This window comes from Neurospora tetraspora, assembly GCF_033439725.1.
Source record: "Neurospora tetraspora strain CBS 560.94 chromosome Unknown B0H65scaffold_1, whole genome shotgun sequence".
NCBI classification, from domain to species: Eukaryota; Fungi; Ascomycota; class Sordariomycetes; order Sordariales; family Sordariaceae; genus Neurospora; species Neurospora tetraspora.
This window is the reverse complement of record NW_026944383.1, coordinates 7,089,007-7,103,167: the sequence shown is the minus strand read 5'-3', so window position 1 is coordinate 7,103,167 and position 14,161 is coordinate 7,089,007. Positions and strand designations below refer to the sequence as shown.

At 50.3% G+C, this 14,161-nt stretch overlaps 3 protein-coding genes and 1 non-coding gene across 4 annotated transcripts; 2 read left to right on the top strand and 2 right to left on the bottom strand.

The window, feature by feature from the left end:
• Positions 1 to 5,974: 5,974 nt before the first annotated feature.
• B0H65DRAFT_t31 lies at positions 5,975 to 6,073 on the bottom strand. The gene has a single exon. It is a non-coding gene; the product is annotated as a tRNA-Ile (tRNA).
• A 651-nt stretch (positions 6,074 to 6,724) lies between these two features.
• Positions 6,725 to 10,014, bottom strand: B0H65DRAFT_555244 (F-box domain-containing protein). Its single transcript, XM_062830019.1, has 3 exons — positions 9,443 to 10,014; positions 7,633 to 9,375; positions 6,725 to 7,569 (listed from the first exon to the last, which is right to left on the bottom strand). The coding sequence occupies exons 1-3, from the start codon at positions 9,623 to 9,625 to the stop codon at positions 6,961 to 6,963; spliced, it is 2,535 nt and encodes an 844-aa protein (XP_062687297.1). The 5' UTR covers positions 9,626 to 10,014; the 3' UTR covers positions 6,725 to 6,960.
• An 852-nt stretch (positions 10,015 to 10,866) lies between these two features.
• B0H65DRAFT_453585 (uncharacterized protein) lies at positions 10,867 to 12,381 on the top strand. Its single transcript, XM_062826150.1, has one exon. The coding sequence runs from the start codon at positions 11,299 to 11,301 to the stop codon at positions 12,100 to 12,102; it is 804 nt and encodes a 267-aa protein (XP_062687296.1). The 5' UTR covers positions 10,867 to 11,298; the 3' UTR covers positions 12,103 to 12,381.
• Positions 12,382 to 13,505: 1,124 nt separating this feature from the next.
• On the top strand, positions 13,506 to 14,009 carry B0H65DRAFT_414778 (ER protein Pkr1-domain-containing protein; the record flags this gene model as incomplete). The annotated part of the gene is made up of 1 exon (XM_062823938.1): positions 13,506 to 14,009. The coding sequence occupies one exon, from the start codon at positions 13,506 to 13,508 to the stop codon at positions 14,007 to 14,009; it is 504 nt and encodes a 167-aa protein (XP_062687295.1).
• Between the last annotated feature and the right edge of the window lie 152 nt (positions 14,010 to 14,161).

The window sequence follows — 14,161 nt, the reverse complement described above, 5'->3', positions numbered from 1 at the left end:
AACCTTTGGAATGCCTTTTAAGGCCAGGCCAAGCTCGCCGAGCTAGGCTGGCAACGACACCAACGGGCACCTCATCTATGTATCTACCCTTGAGGCTTGGGCATGGCGCAAACGGTACAACGAATGGGTAAACTAGAATGGCATGTCCATGAAGTCAGAAGAGAAACAGTTGAGTTGACGGCAACACATGTCCAAAGCCGCAAAGCCAAAGAGAAGTCAGAAAGCCGCACCTTCCGAGTTCGGAACGACCATTCTAATAGGCTATAACAAGCGGGTTCACCATCCCTGTTTAGGTACACACACACACACACCACACACACCACGCATTCAGCATGTACACACACCTCAGGGCTTCAGCACGCATCATCAGCCGCTAAAGCTAGTAGACAACCTAAACTACTAAGACACTAGTCGAAAGCAAGCCACCACATCAAGCGTCAAGGCAAGACCTTCGGCCCGCTCACATAGCGGCTCACATAGCGGCCGGCGGCAGCAGTGCACACACGCACATCACAGGCAGCGGGACACGGCGGGTGGGCGGGCGGGAGACCAGCATGATTTATTTCTTGGTTTGTGATTAGCGCAGGTCTGGCCATCGTCTGATCGGGGTGTGGTCTATGTGATCCGCATCGCCTTGCCTCGCCCGGTCCGGTTGGGCTTGGGGTGTGTTAAGCGTTGACTTCCATTAGTATGTGACTCGGGCTGCTGAGTGAGGTTAAACGGCGATCTCAGAAAATGAATGATGCGGCACAGCAATGTGTTGTCCCCGGAACCCCGAAGGAGGCCGGAGCATGAAGAAGTCTAAATGCTGCTTGTCATTCATTTTCATTGCTGAGAAAAAAAGCAAGGTGAAGGCGCTTTCAGATTTCAGGCCCTATGCGGGATTGCTTCAAACGGTTCTTCCAGTCCGCCTTGGCTGAAGGTCTTTTTTGAGTTGGAGCGGTTCGCGGTCGCGAATGAGCATGGAGAGAATTCGGTTGACTGAAAAGTGGAAGTTAAATGAAGAAAAAAAACTCAATGCTCAGCCTGAAGACCTGAAGTTTAGGGCCGTTAACTGATCATGTCTTTGATGAAGTTTGTCTAATGTGGAGTGATGATGTCGTGAGAAAAAGAAGAGAGACGGAGTTGAAAACACAGCCGCCCTGGAAATAGAAACTCCCCAGGCCCCAACATTCAGGGCTCAGGGGACAGGGGCAGGCCTGTAAGGTAGCAAGCCCAGCGCATGGCCCCTAACCCTGGGCCACTAGTTGGAACCACTAAAAACGCCATCCGATTCTCCTTTCCCGCTGCAACGGTCCGCAGACGAAAGATCCCACGGCAGCGCAGCCCTTTTTACTGAATGTTTGACATTCAATTATCCGATAATGACGGGGTAAGTGACCCCCAAATCTTTTGCATCTTATCAATCAAATGTCAGATCAAACGACGGGAGGGTTTTTGGACCGAGGGATGGACGTCCGGAGGCCGGTGCAGTCACCCCCCGGACCGGACCCCGTGGGGTCCACTACGGCTTACTCCATACAGTAAATTTTAGCTCAATCGCACCAAAGCTTAACCCCGCATCCGGATTCCAGTTGACTACCCCACAATGACGGCGCAGAGGAAATTCCCACCAACATCTACTACAAGTATACTGTAGACTCGAAGAGGTTTTGCATCCGTCAACTTCATCAATGTCGTCGTTATCATCGATGCTCCCTCCAACAGCTTTATTGATACCGCAATTCACGAAGCGAGGACAACATAGCCCGTAACGACCCGGCGACGCCAACTGACGGCGGCCGCAGTGACCAGTCTTCCCCATACCCCCACGCTTGCCAGTGATACCGGCCAGTCTCTCGAGCAGGTATGTCGCGACATCTGACAAGAGCCACAAGAGTTCCTTGCAGAAAGGCTGACTGTGAATACAGGGAAAGGATCAGAGTACCGCAGAATGATGACCCTTGATGTGGATCGATGTACAAATGTCGCAATGGAGCCTCTCGTTACGCCCAGTACATTGTACGTTGAACGTCCCGCCGTTCGTCAGCCAACGACAACGGAACATGCTCCGGACAGACCCCCTCTGAAAGGGTAGCGGTTATGTCCGTGTGTGCAGTCAATTGAAGATGGTACTCTCGTCTGACTGGATCACTAAACGATATCTCCGATGACCGACATGAACGGTACACAAATCTCGTTTCGTGGGCTCGATATGACTAAGCCCTCACTGTTTGGCTCCCTTGAGGAACGATTCGTCTCCGGCTCGGCCTGGTTTTTCAACCATTATCTGTGCGGGAGTGAGTTGACGGCATACATACAGATGGGGATGTCTTCCGTGCCAGGGCTGCAGCATTTGGGCCGGAGTGATGCCGGATATAACAGCATGCGAAAACGTGCTCCCTTCATCCCGCGCCGCCCACGTCGTCCCCTCCCGTCAGAATCCGGAACATGCGGATTCAGAAAGCCGACTGCGAATGCCGTCATTCCCTAGACAGGAAGAGGAAGCGGGGAAACGGTAGAATCCAAGGGTCCTTCCAGTTCGTCGCTTACGGAAGATCACAAACAGTCTGGGGATTTGCTCGGGGCCTCCTCCGCGGGGCCTCCTCCGATATTATTGTCTTTACCTGAGCCTTAGGACTTGCCCTCTACTCAAATCAACCCATAAGCACTCATTTCGATGAGTCAAAGAACGGTATGTGTCGTGATCACTTGACGAAAGTGTCCTAACTTGGAAATCAACAACCGCAGTGGAACTGGAAAATGGAAGGTCTGACTAGCAAAAAGGTATTCGGGATATGGCGACATGGGGAGAGTCGCACATGAAGAACATGGAGCTTCAACATATCCATACTAGGGTCTTTTTAGGGTCCTCAACCGCGTCACAACATTCGCTCAGTGGCGGCCATGGTCGACGGGTCGTCGGTCGTTGAACAGCGGAAGATGTTAAGCATAAAGGATCCATTCCCGCTCGCCGCTAACGAATGAGCTTTGCACTAGTCTACTTCCGGTTAGCATTGCATTTTTGGCGTTTTTATCTGTACACCCTTCCCCACGCCGTACTTTTGATCTTGCACCCCCTTCCTTCTTACACCATCTGACAACCAGATTGAGTATGGAATGGGAACGATGCCGCAGGAATCTGACATCCGCCCGGTCTATGTGCGATCAAATCCAACCCAACAAGCAAGGCTGCAACAATCATTGCTTCTGGAAAAACAAGATGTTGCAACGGCGGATTGCATTAGCTGGTCGAACTCCTCGTGCATCGACACTGGAACCCTACACTACCATGCATAAGATATCACAGCGTTGCAAGCACTCCCCGATTCGACAGCCTTATCGAGAGGCCACGGCATCCCGTTTTCGATAACTCCTCTCTCAAAGCGCGGGTAGAACATACCGGGCGTCCGCTGCCCGCTTCAAGTGGGTAGAAGATATCCGAGGGCTGAGTGTCGAGAGACATGGCTTTTTCGGTGGCCAAGCATCACCCACGCCCAGACAGCGGGAGGACGGTTCCTACGGGACAAAAGGCTCGCACATGCCGATATCGACCCTAAACTCCCATAGCAAGGCCGCACTGTGATTTAGGACCCTTATTTACAAAAAGACCGCGAGTCAAAGGATAGGATCTGACCTGAGACGGGACACAAGATCATCGCTGTACGGTTCCAATAAACTAGTTCCTAATGGGTCAGGACTTTAAGTCCTGTTGCAATGGCTGACACGATCTGCGATCCGTGCAACAATAACATTCACCGTTCAGCAATTTCTCCGTACCCATCTCACCGAGGTCAGTGCCCTCACTGGGGGAATCGGACTCTATTGCATTGCAACATCGGACTCTGCAGAATCCAACGTCGCCATTCATTGCGTGAATCACAAAAGTCAGTACGTTAACGAATCATATAGAGCTATGGTAACATCCTTTCCCTGCAGCTTGTAATCGCGGAGTAATCGTTCTGAGATCCGGCGCCTGCTTACTACCTACTCTGCTTCGACATCCTTGTCCGTTCCGAAACATCACTTTCACGGGGACTCTTACTAGGGGACTTCCAGTTTAGCTTATTACCTTACTACAAACTCTCGGGTATATTGACCAAGACAAGTAGTCATGGCGACGAGCATACCAAATACAACTGTATCACGCATGGCAGTTGAACTATTGGGCGCCTCTAAGTCAGCCAGGCCTCATAGAGATAGAGGTAAGCTTACATTGACTCGGATCCACTCCTAGGTGCTTCAGTCTAGGACATGCCCCAACCTCAGGGACACTACTCTCTTGACATGTTAATCAGCGTCTCTCTTGTAAGTGCATCTTCGGAGTTCAGAGGCCTGTAGTCACAAGCCGCAGGACTCAAAGGTGAAGCATCGTGGACTTGAAGCTTGAGTGGAAACTAGCTGAGAGCAAGCTAGCCATCCATCAATGCTCAACCTTTACGGTTTTAAGGCATCCGTGAATGGCGTCCTCACTGTCTCTGCCAGTCGACCTGCAGACAATGAACCCCATCAAGCCACCGGATAGACCCTTATCGCTTCAAATCCTAGTGCCTTGGCTGCGTTCCCTGCCGAGAATCAAGGAACAAAGGTCCTATGCAGACACATCCATCCCCATCCATCATGTCAACTACCGCAAAACACACCTACATATCACCTACATACTCATCACAAGCACGGAAGACCTACATGAATCCCATCATTTTTGCCAAGAAGGAGGATCTCCCCGGGCCCTCTCTCCCGTCTCCCCTTCCTTGCTTCCTCCGTTCCTTCCAAGCTGTCACTATGACACTTGTCTTCTGCATATGATGTGTCGAGCTGCAGTATCTCCCGATGAGATGAGATCCCGTCGCAAACACTTTCAGCAAGCGTGGGAAATCAGGCCGCCGGCGGGGGCGACTGGACCGGAAAGACAGCGAGTACATCAAGTACATCGAGTACATGAGTGACGTGCATACGGTGAACAAACGATGTATGGGACTAATCGACTAAGACTAACGAGCGCATCTAGTTCCGCTCTGATTCAGCGACGGGAGGAGCATACTAGGGACTAGGGGAGCGAGTAGGAAGCTTTACCGTTCCGGCACGGGCCTTTTCTAGCCACCCAGTGGAAGTCAACGGCATGGATCTTCTTCTGCCCTGTTTTCTGCTCGAACAGGTCGAAGGATAGATGTACTCCCGATTAGGCACGCTGTCACTCGCAAGTAACCAAGGGTCCAAGTGTTCAAGGGTCCAAGGGTCCACCCAAGGGCTCAATGATCTCGAAGGGTTCAAGAACCGTGGGGGGGAATTTGGGCATCTGGTGCTGAATGGTTGCCGTGAATACTGGCCCCGCTAGCCAACAATGATCTGCAACTTGATCTCCATTGTATTTCTTGGTCTCTTAGAAGCAGCGGGATAGAAAGCGGCTGCCGCTAGCTGGGGTTCCGGTTGGTATGGTGATGGTTTAGTCTTTCCCACATGGCATTGCTTGCTGCTCAAGGTCCATCTTACGTGTCTCCTTACCTAGAGGTACCTTACCTACCTCGAGAGAAGTATTCCTGAGCAGAACGTCCACGCCGAAAAGCTCTCTTCCATTTGCTCCTTATCCTCCTACTCGTCGTCGAAAGTCAAGGAGGAAGGAAGTAAGGGGCAGCCTACGTACGTACGTACGTACGTACGTACTACTAATCTAGGTACTTCCCTGTACACCACGGACAGCCAAGCCGGAAGGGGACTTTGATTCTCTCACCCCTCTTGAACAGACGGGAGGTTAAAAAAAAAGAGAACCTCTGCATCCTTCTGGGCTATCCACCATTTATTTGCCTTATGATGTCGGTTGGTTAATAGAAAAAAGCTCATTCACGTTTCTTAAGTTCAAAATCTACACGCAAAACAATCACTACATGCAGTGGCAATTATTGCCCCAAGTGCGGAAGTGCCGCCATCCCTGTCCACCCCCCATAATACACACAGACACCCAATAAAAACATCCACAAAAAAAACCGAAAAAAAGAAATGCCCAATAACAGGATTGAACTGTTGACCTTCGCATGGACTTGATATCTCGGAAGACAAGATATTAGTACGACGCTCTAACCAGCTGAGCTAATCGGGCTTTTGTTGAATGTCGGACTTTTAGACCGCACTTATATCATGACCTTGTGCAATCACTTATTTTGGGAGAATTGGGGGTTTGATTCAAATGCGATGATAAGGCGTGAGAGTATCAAGGGAATGATTAAGATATGGATACTTTGCTGTTCTAGATTGGATTAGTGGAGTCGTCGGATTGTCAAAGTACGGTACCTTTGTTCTGTTCGGTTCGATCATGGCGTTGTGACCGGTTGGAAGGTGAGGTGGTGGGTAGAAGAATGGAAGGAAGGAAAGCCGAAGCAAGTAGCGATGGATGGGTACATAGGAATCACGGTAAGGAGGAGACATCTGTCGTAGTGAGAGGATTGACCTTCAACTTAGCAAAGAGGGACAGAGCAGTGTCGTACTCGTTTGTTTCATGAATTGAGTGATCCAGGAATAATGATGAAAGGTATGTTCCAGGATTCAGTGCCACTTCTATTTTTCCCACTCACCTTTGGCTACTATTTAGGAAGGACAGAAGTCTGGCCACTAGATGGTCATTGTCAAATTGACCGTTTGAGTTATGTACCTCTAATAAGGGTTATGATGCTCGAACGATCAAGCATGTTAAGCAAAACAAGGACATAGGTTCTGTGGAACAGTCATCTCGAAACGCTGTCAGTTATTACGAGCGGCTCCACGAGTTTATATCACTATAATAACTACTGCACTCTCCGTTGTGATTGCGACAAGGTTGAAGATGGGCCATAGAACTACTTTGAGAATCACCTAAGGACTAATCCACTATAGTTGACTTTGCATCTGGCCTAATCTGCGACCATCCTCGCTGGGTATCTACCTCCAGATTGCTCAAAGCTCAAATGCATCCCTCTATGGCAATCTACACACCCAAGATCTTCTTCCATTCTAAAGCTTCATATGCCTCGCCCGAAAGATCTCAACTTTGTCCTCCTCAAAGGGTATCTCCCTAACACGGATCAAGACCCGTCCCTCAGGGTCGTAGAAACCGTCATCTTCTTCCCGGGTACTATCTTCATCACTATCCTCTGAATCGCTCGACGCACCATGCACCAAGTGATCATCATCTTCGTCCATGTGAAATTCCTCCAGCTCGTTATCATCAGTAATTACGCCTTCTTCGTCTTCATCCTCGTCATCTTCCTCTTCTGATGATGAGCTCTCGCTGTCGTCATCATCGCCGTCATCGCCGTCATCGTCATCGACCTCCCCGCTGCCCACGTCATTGCCCCAGCTTTCCAGAAATGCAGCCGAGGTATCAACTTCCGACACGCTCCACTTCCGATCGGTAATCACCCTGCGATGCTCCCAGAACTCGAAGCAGGTATGAGATATGCCGGCGTACTTCAGACGAACCTCAGGTCGCAGAGTAAGGATGTCGGCAATATATAGGGCTAGCTCGTTCGGGTGTAGGGTGGGATAGAAGTATTCGGCGACGTGTGGAATGTCGATTGCGTGGAGCTGAGGCATGTTGGGAAGACTTTGGAGGAAAGGGTGCTGTGACAGCGTGTTAGTATGGAAATAACAAAATCATGGTTCCAAGAACAGAGCTGAACGTACCCAAGCAGAGTAATAGAGTGAGACAGAAAGTTGCTTCAGGTTGACCATTCTTCCGCTTGTAATGTAGCGGAGCGTATTTGTCGTAAGTGACCAGTAGCGCCATCGAGAACAATTAGTACGGGGAGTTGGGCCGGAGCTGTCGAGGAGTAAGGCGCGCAAGCTGGAACTGTGTACTTCGATCGCCTGGAAGATCTTGTGAAGCTTTACCGGGGGAGCGGGACCGTTCAACCTGGTATCCTGTAGGTAAAGAGTTTCCAACGAGTCCGGAGCCAGAGTCTCCTTGATGAACTCTATGAGAGCAGGGGTGGTAAGATCGGTATGAATTTTCTTCAGTGACAGCTTGTATCGTAGAGTGGACGGGGAGGCGCTTGGTGTACCTGAGGATGTTTCGACATCGGGATTGACAGGTTCAGGTCGGAACTGCCTTCGCAATAACACCCATACCGTCTCTTGATGTAAACAACACAGGATAGTCAGGCTTGTCAGGACTGACCAGTCAAATGCGTACCTCAGTACGTGCATTGACAAGGCCATTCGCTCAAGCTCAAGGACGCGTAGCTTTAATTTTCCGTCACGCAGTCCTGCAACACCCTGGTCTGGTTTTGTTGATCTTGCGTTCTCAGATGCTGATCGCAATGCCTCTGTAGAATACTGCTGGTTCGGAGACTGAAGAACAGATGCTCGTTGAGCAGAAGGATCTGTCGTCGAGTTCGAAACTTGCGTCCCTGATCCAGCCATGCTAGTGTCGTGCTTCTTCGTCTCGGGCGATCTCCTCCGTATATCGTAGATCTTTCCGACCAGGACGCCCAGCACACCTCCTAATCGTCTCTCGCCAATGGTGCACTCGCCTGGCCATCTTGCATTATGATCCACCTGCTTGAGTGTCGATCCATCCCATGCCATGAAGAAATCCCTCCTGTATGCCCTCAATGAAAGTCCTACTCTGAGCTCCTCCAGACTGTCTTTGGATCGTTCGATCAAGGTCGCCATCTCATCCAAGTAGGCTGGTTCTTCGATGTTCAACACCGTCAAGCTTTTGAGGGGCGGTAGGATACTGAACGTTGGATACTCGTAGCTGCATTGCGAGTATCCTATCGGAGATTTTGATCCGTTGTACGTGGCATGATTAGGTGACCTACAGCCGATAGGTGTCATTACACTTCCCGCCTGAACTGTTAGAAGCGGAAATGGAGTATGGTTCGAAGTCGATGGGTGGTCGGATAGTCCTGAAGTGTCATGCCACCTGATCCAAACACTTTTGAGTTTGCTGGGCTCAGGGTTTGGCCAGCGACTAAGAGAAGCCAAAGCCATAAAAGTGTCAGACAGGACTCCGGTCGGCATGTCCCAAGTGAATGACTCCAGGTTGGTCATCTTCGCGACTGCCGATGCTACCAGAGTGTTAAGCATTTTGCCGCCCACCTTGGTGACCAGGTAGTTCTCAAGCCATTCTCTGGGTCCATTTTCGATCGAGAACTTTTTAACGTATTCTGTATAGTTGTTGCCGCCGAATCTCGCGGGCCTCCCAGGCTTGCCTGTCGTGATTGCGGCAAAAGAAAAGTGCGTATTCCGGCAAAGAGTCGATAGACCAGATGTTAGAGCGTCGACAGTTGGAGTGTTAGGGGACCAAGAATTATTGCTATCTGGCCAGGCGATGTCAAAACTCGAGTATATAGCAGCTATTACGAGGTCGTACAGGACCGAGTGTGTACGTGCAAGCGCAGTCAAGTCACTGTTATCTGTGATCTGTTGATTGAAAGGTCTGGATCAGTAAATGCAAGGAACCGAGAGTTTATGGGGGAGTGTTCCGCACCTCTTTCAGGATCAGCTCCAGGATATCATGCGGAAGGTCGATCAGTGTCAGGGGCCGCGACAGTTCGCAAATGGCCGTCTGCTTTTCGGGGTTCCTTGACCCGAGCTTCCCCATAATTTTTCCGAGTTTTCTTCCCGGTGACACGCCCCCCTCGTCGTGGCCAGCGAGGCTGCCAGGAGCCATGTCGGAATCTGCTCAGCGCAAGAACCGCGGAAGGGGTAAGTATGGCGACTACAAAATCAAGGTATTGGAGTTAACCGCTGGAGGTATGCAGGAGAATAAAGGACAAGTATTGTGCAGTTAAGCGTCAAAACCGATGCTGCGGCGCCAAAGAAGATGATGCTGCTGAGATGTTGCGAGGGACCGCCTCTGGCTCGGTTCCAAGTAAGACCTGAGAAGGCAGCTTATTAGAGGAAGTGGGCATCAACTGAAGTAGCCAAGTCCAGACGGAACTTCTGGAGCGCCCCTCATTAGGTCTGGCGTTTGAAGTAAAAGGGAAGGAATGAAGCAGACGGGACGGAAAGCAGTTGCTGTTGGAGCTCATGTGTTGGAGTGCGCCCAGGCAGGCAGGGAGATGCTGTGCTTGACATTGGGCCTCGGCAGTCTAAACCCAATGTTGCCTAGCGTACCCCAAAATATCCATCATTTGACCGAACCTTTCCATATTCGGTCTGCGTTATCAGTTTATCACTTACACCTGAACTGCAACCCTCGACACCAGGTAACATATGGTTCAGAATTGTTGTAGTTGATGAACAGGATGTGGAATTTGGAACCTCAAAACCGGTCGGGGAACGACCTTGTGGAAACTATCACACGAGAAGCGACAAACCGGTGGATTGTGGCGAGTCCGCTCTTTCCTAGCCATGTATAACTTGTCGAGTGGTCGTAAGAATAAACCGAACATGACCAGTCCCATATCGCTCTCTTTGGTTAGGAGATGCCATTGACAAACCGTGATATGCTTTGCAACAAGTTGGAAGCACGTCGGTCAGAGTCTATCCGGGATGCTTTAATCCAAGAACTATGTTCAATTTCGCTCAAATGGTGTAAGAAAGATACGCAAATGCTTGCAAGAGTATTCCGAAGGTGTGATGTATTTGACTGAGGTGTTCGGCACCGCTCGCTTGTCAAGCAAGCCATCATGGGTAGCATATGGCCATCATGGATATCTACTGCCATAGGTACTCTCATCGTCTTCTTACAGTAACGGCAAGTCAAAGTTGAGTTCCCTGTCTATCCCATGCAAAATGCAACTCGCCCTTTACCGTATAAACTCGCGAAATTGAGATTCAGGAAGGCAAGCACGACGCAGTGTTAAAGGTGTAAAAAAGCATGTATGTGGCATGTATGTAGGTAGTTGACCAACACCTTTAACCCTGCCTTCCCGAATCTCAATTTCGCGAGTTTCTTGACTGAAGGAGCTCCGACGCCTGCTTTATCCTGACCAGTCCTGTACAAGTGCGTCTCATGCACAAGGGCTTGATTCACAGTTTTTTCTTGGCTCCAAGATCAGACAAAAGTGACCCTGTGATTTTTTGGGGATCATTTTCAGAAACTTACAACATTCAACAACACACCATCTTGCTTACTTACGAGCCTACCTACCAACAATACCTTTTCATCAAGACGTGTCAGTTCTGGACCACGTTTTTGTCAAACAACCTTAACAACCTTGCTCAATAGGTAGGTGCGCGTGAACCACGATACAGTCGTTCAATCCTGAAACTCCACCCAAACACGCACACAAAACGCAAAAATATTTCCTCATACCTTAGTTCTTCTCATGCAAGTACTAACCATATGACAGAGTCAACACACTATCTCAAAAGGACAGCACCTACACTCGGCTCAAAATGCATCCGCAAGAGCCTCAGTCACACGGGCCCGGCGCCCCTTCGTTTTCCGCCCGTCTCCAAGCAGCAACCATACTTACCGGTATTCTCTCGCGCCACAACATACCACATGCCTTTATTGGCGGCTTTGCATTCAACTTGCTTGGCACTTCACGCTCAACCCTCGATATCGATTTGATCATCGAGGACTTCGCATTCTCTCCCGGCCCTTCCAAGCCGCCCAAAGCCCAGGAGCCAATCCATCAAATCCGGCAGCTGCTGGTCGAATCGGACGAAAGATTCTGCTTAGTAGGGAGCGGCATGATCCCAAAGCTTATCTTCACAGCACAAACGGAAGAAGAGACGAGCCCGGTCCGGGTCCCTGTTGAAACGCTCCGCGCCGGCTCCCTCGGTTTACCTCGGCATGTTAGTCAAGTTATGACTGTGCACGGTATTCCCATTCTTTCTCCTCGGTTCCTGCTCCTCACCAAAATCAAGCGCTGCACAAACTTTTTGGGGAGCGACCGGCCCAAGTCTGTAGCGCGCTTCAAATCCGACGAGGGGGACATCAAGCATTTGTTGAAGTGGCTGTCTGAGGAGAACGAGAGAGTGGATTTTAAGGGTTATCACCATGGTAGTACGGGGGCTGAAGTCGATGACAATGAGTCCATGAAAACTTACGACAATTTGATCCATAAAGTTGGTGAATTGGTTCGGTTTTGGCACGAGAAAGGGGACGAGGAGGAGGAGACGGTGACGGGCTTACAGAAAGTAATGGAGGAGGATGACTGGAGGAGCGTTCTAGAGAGGAAACTCAGTATTTAAGGTTGAGTTTGTTTCCATGCCGAGGAAGTGATACATACTTAAGGTGGTCTTGCTTGTAAGTGTTAGTGGTATGGAGTAGACCCTAACCATTCTCCCGCCTATAGCCATCAAAAGCTGTTAGTGACTTATACGCCTCCTTATCGCAGCGTATCTCTAGAGACATAAGCGCCCTCCTCACCCACCCAAGACGGGACGTTGTACACGCACCAGTCCCTGGCGGACTATCAAGGATATCCAGCCGGAATCAGGCGGCTCCAGTTGGAGCGCGAGGACCCATACCCCTCCATTTATCCTCAAGAGTACGACACTGCGTTGAGTAGATATTGGTTGCTCAGGACCCTTGACCAGGTAATTCGGTAGTCTTTGCTGCAACCTTGTGAGCTTCGTCGCTAGGAGATCTGGTCTCGGCAACTCATGAGAATCAAGGTCATATTGAACAAGACGCAGTTTTTACCGTTGAAGTATCATATTGCCAGACATTGAACGATTGGAAATGATGTTGAGAGTCCGCGATGGCTTCGCGGGTTAGGCTTCTTTCTCTAGAGGGATAATATAGTGGAGTTTAAAGCTGAGCTCCATTCCCGTCCAGGCCCAGGCCCACTCCGTCAGCCTGGAAAGGTGGATACATGGATTACCCCACCATATCCACCTGTCGAGCTTCCACATCTCCCGCCGTCCAGTCGTCACGTCGAACCTCTGCCATGAACTGGAATTCAAGAGCTACCAGAGTCGCGACACTGCCAAACTAATTTTACAATATCCACCACAAGACCTCCGCTTCTCGGACCATCTTCTTCCCAAAGCAGTGTTTTTCTTAACTGCCATTTACTCGAGTGCTGCACACCCAGCTGCCTACCTTACTTTACACACGCCGTTTACGCACGCCCAATCCTGTGGCATCGATTGACTGCATACCGCGCATACTTCCATCTGATCTACAGGATCACCCTCTGCGACAATTTTCTGCGTCGTCGCACCGGTGGCAGCCTGCAATAAACTATACGCGTCAGAGCCATCAAAGGCCACCTTTCACAACTAGAATAGGTCAGTAGTTGAAGGGCAACCGTGTCTTGTGATCTGGCAACCATGGCCCTGTCTCTCGGCGGGTGACCGGCTCTTCGGCCCTATGGGCTTTGCCGGGTTGGGCTGCACATCCTCATCCGTCCCCCGCCTTCTGTCCCCCATCATCTATAAAGGTTGCAAGGCCGTAACTGACCCTCTCTTCGACTGCAGTCATCCACTACGAATAATTGACCATACTGCGAGTTTGCCTCTTCGTTTGTCCGTATCGCTTCCACGGCGCACCGTCCTGAACACGAATCGACAGCAAGAATTTCCCTATACTCGATATACCCTCCCGGTCAAAGTCTCATCCCCGACATAGCGCCAGCCTAATTTTCCCAATGACATCCTTCGCTACAAACCTCTGGGAGTCGATCTTCACTCCGGGGCCGACCCCCACCCTCCTTATTGCGACAAACGTCACCTTTGCCGCTCTGCAAATTGTCCTGGCGTGCCTCCTCTTTGCGACATGGAGCATCCACTTTGTGGTTCTCTCGGCTATCTGCGGTGGACTTTGGGTATCCATTAACTGGTTTGCGGCGGAACTGAAGGTGCACCAAATCCAAGAAGAGGAGAAGGCGAGAAGAGCCAAAGAAGCGGCGCCGGCTCCAGTCACATCGGAAGATAGCGAAACAGAAGTGGAAGCAGCTAAATCAACAGCTAGCCTCACGAGGCAGGAGTCAATTGCAGAGGCGGTCAGCCATGAGGTTGAGCCTATCCAGCAGCTTGGAGAACTGAAGCACAGAGCGGTTGAGGAGACACCTAGCCTGGGCACTAAGAGCAGCGTCAGCACGGAAGATGAGTGGGAGAAGGTTTCGGAGAACGAGAACGAGAAGGACAAGTGAATATCCCGGCGGTTGATCAGGGATTGACTACACACAGGGCATACAAGCGAGGCTCATTTTAGCGAAGCTACCATGGCATCCTGTAAATATTCTTATGGTCTGCTTTCGTGTTGGAGTTGAGCGACGATGGCATTTACATATCCACCCTATTT

Bases quoted from the DNA above. Each gene is read 5' to 3' on its own strand.
- B0H65DRAFT_555244 (XM_062830019.1), bottom strand. From the start codon at position 9,625: ATGGCTCCTGGCAGCCTCGCTGGCCACGACGAGGGGGGCGTGTCACCG. The intron at 9,376-9,442 runs GTGCGGAACACT...TTCAATCAACAG, and splicing joins TGGAGCTGATCCTGAAAGAG to ATCACAGATAACAGTGACTT. The intron at 7,570-7,632 runs GTACGTTCAGCT...ACGCTGTCACAG, and splicing joins CACTCTATTACTCTGCTTGG to CACCCTTTCCTCCAAAGTCT.
- B0H65DRAFT_453585 (XM_062826150.1), top strand. From the start codon at position 11,299: ATGCATCCGCAAGAGCCTCAGTCACACGGGCCCGGCGCCCCTTCGTTT.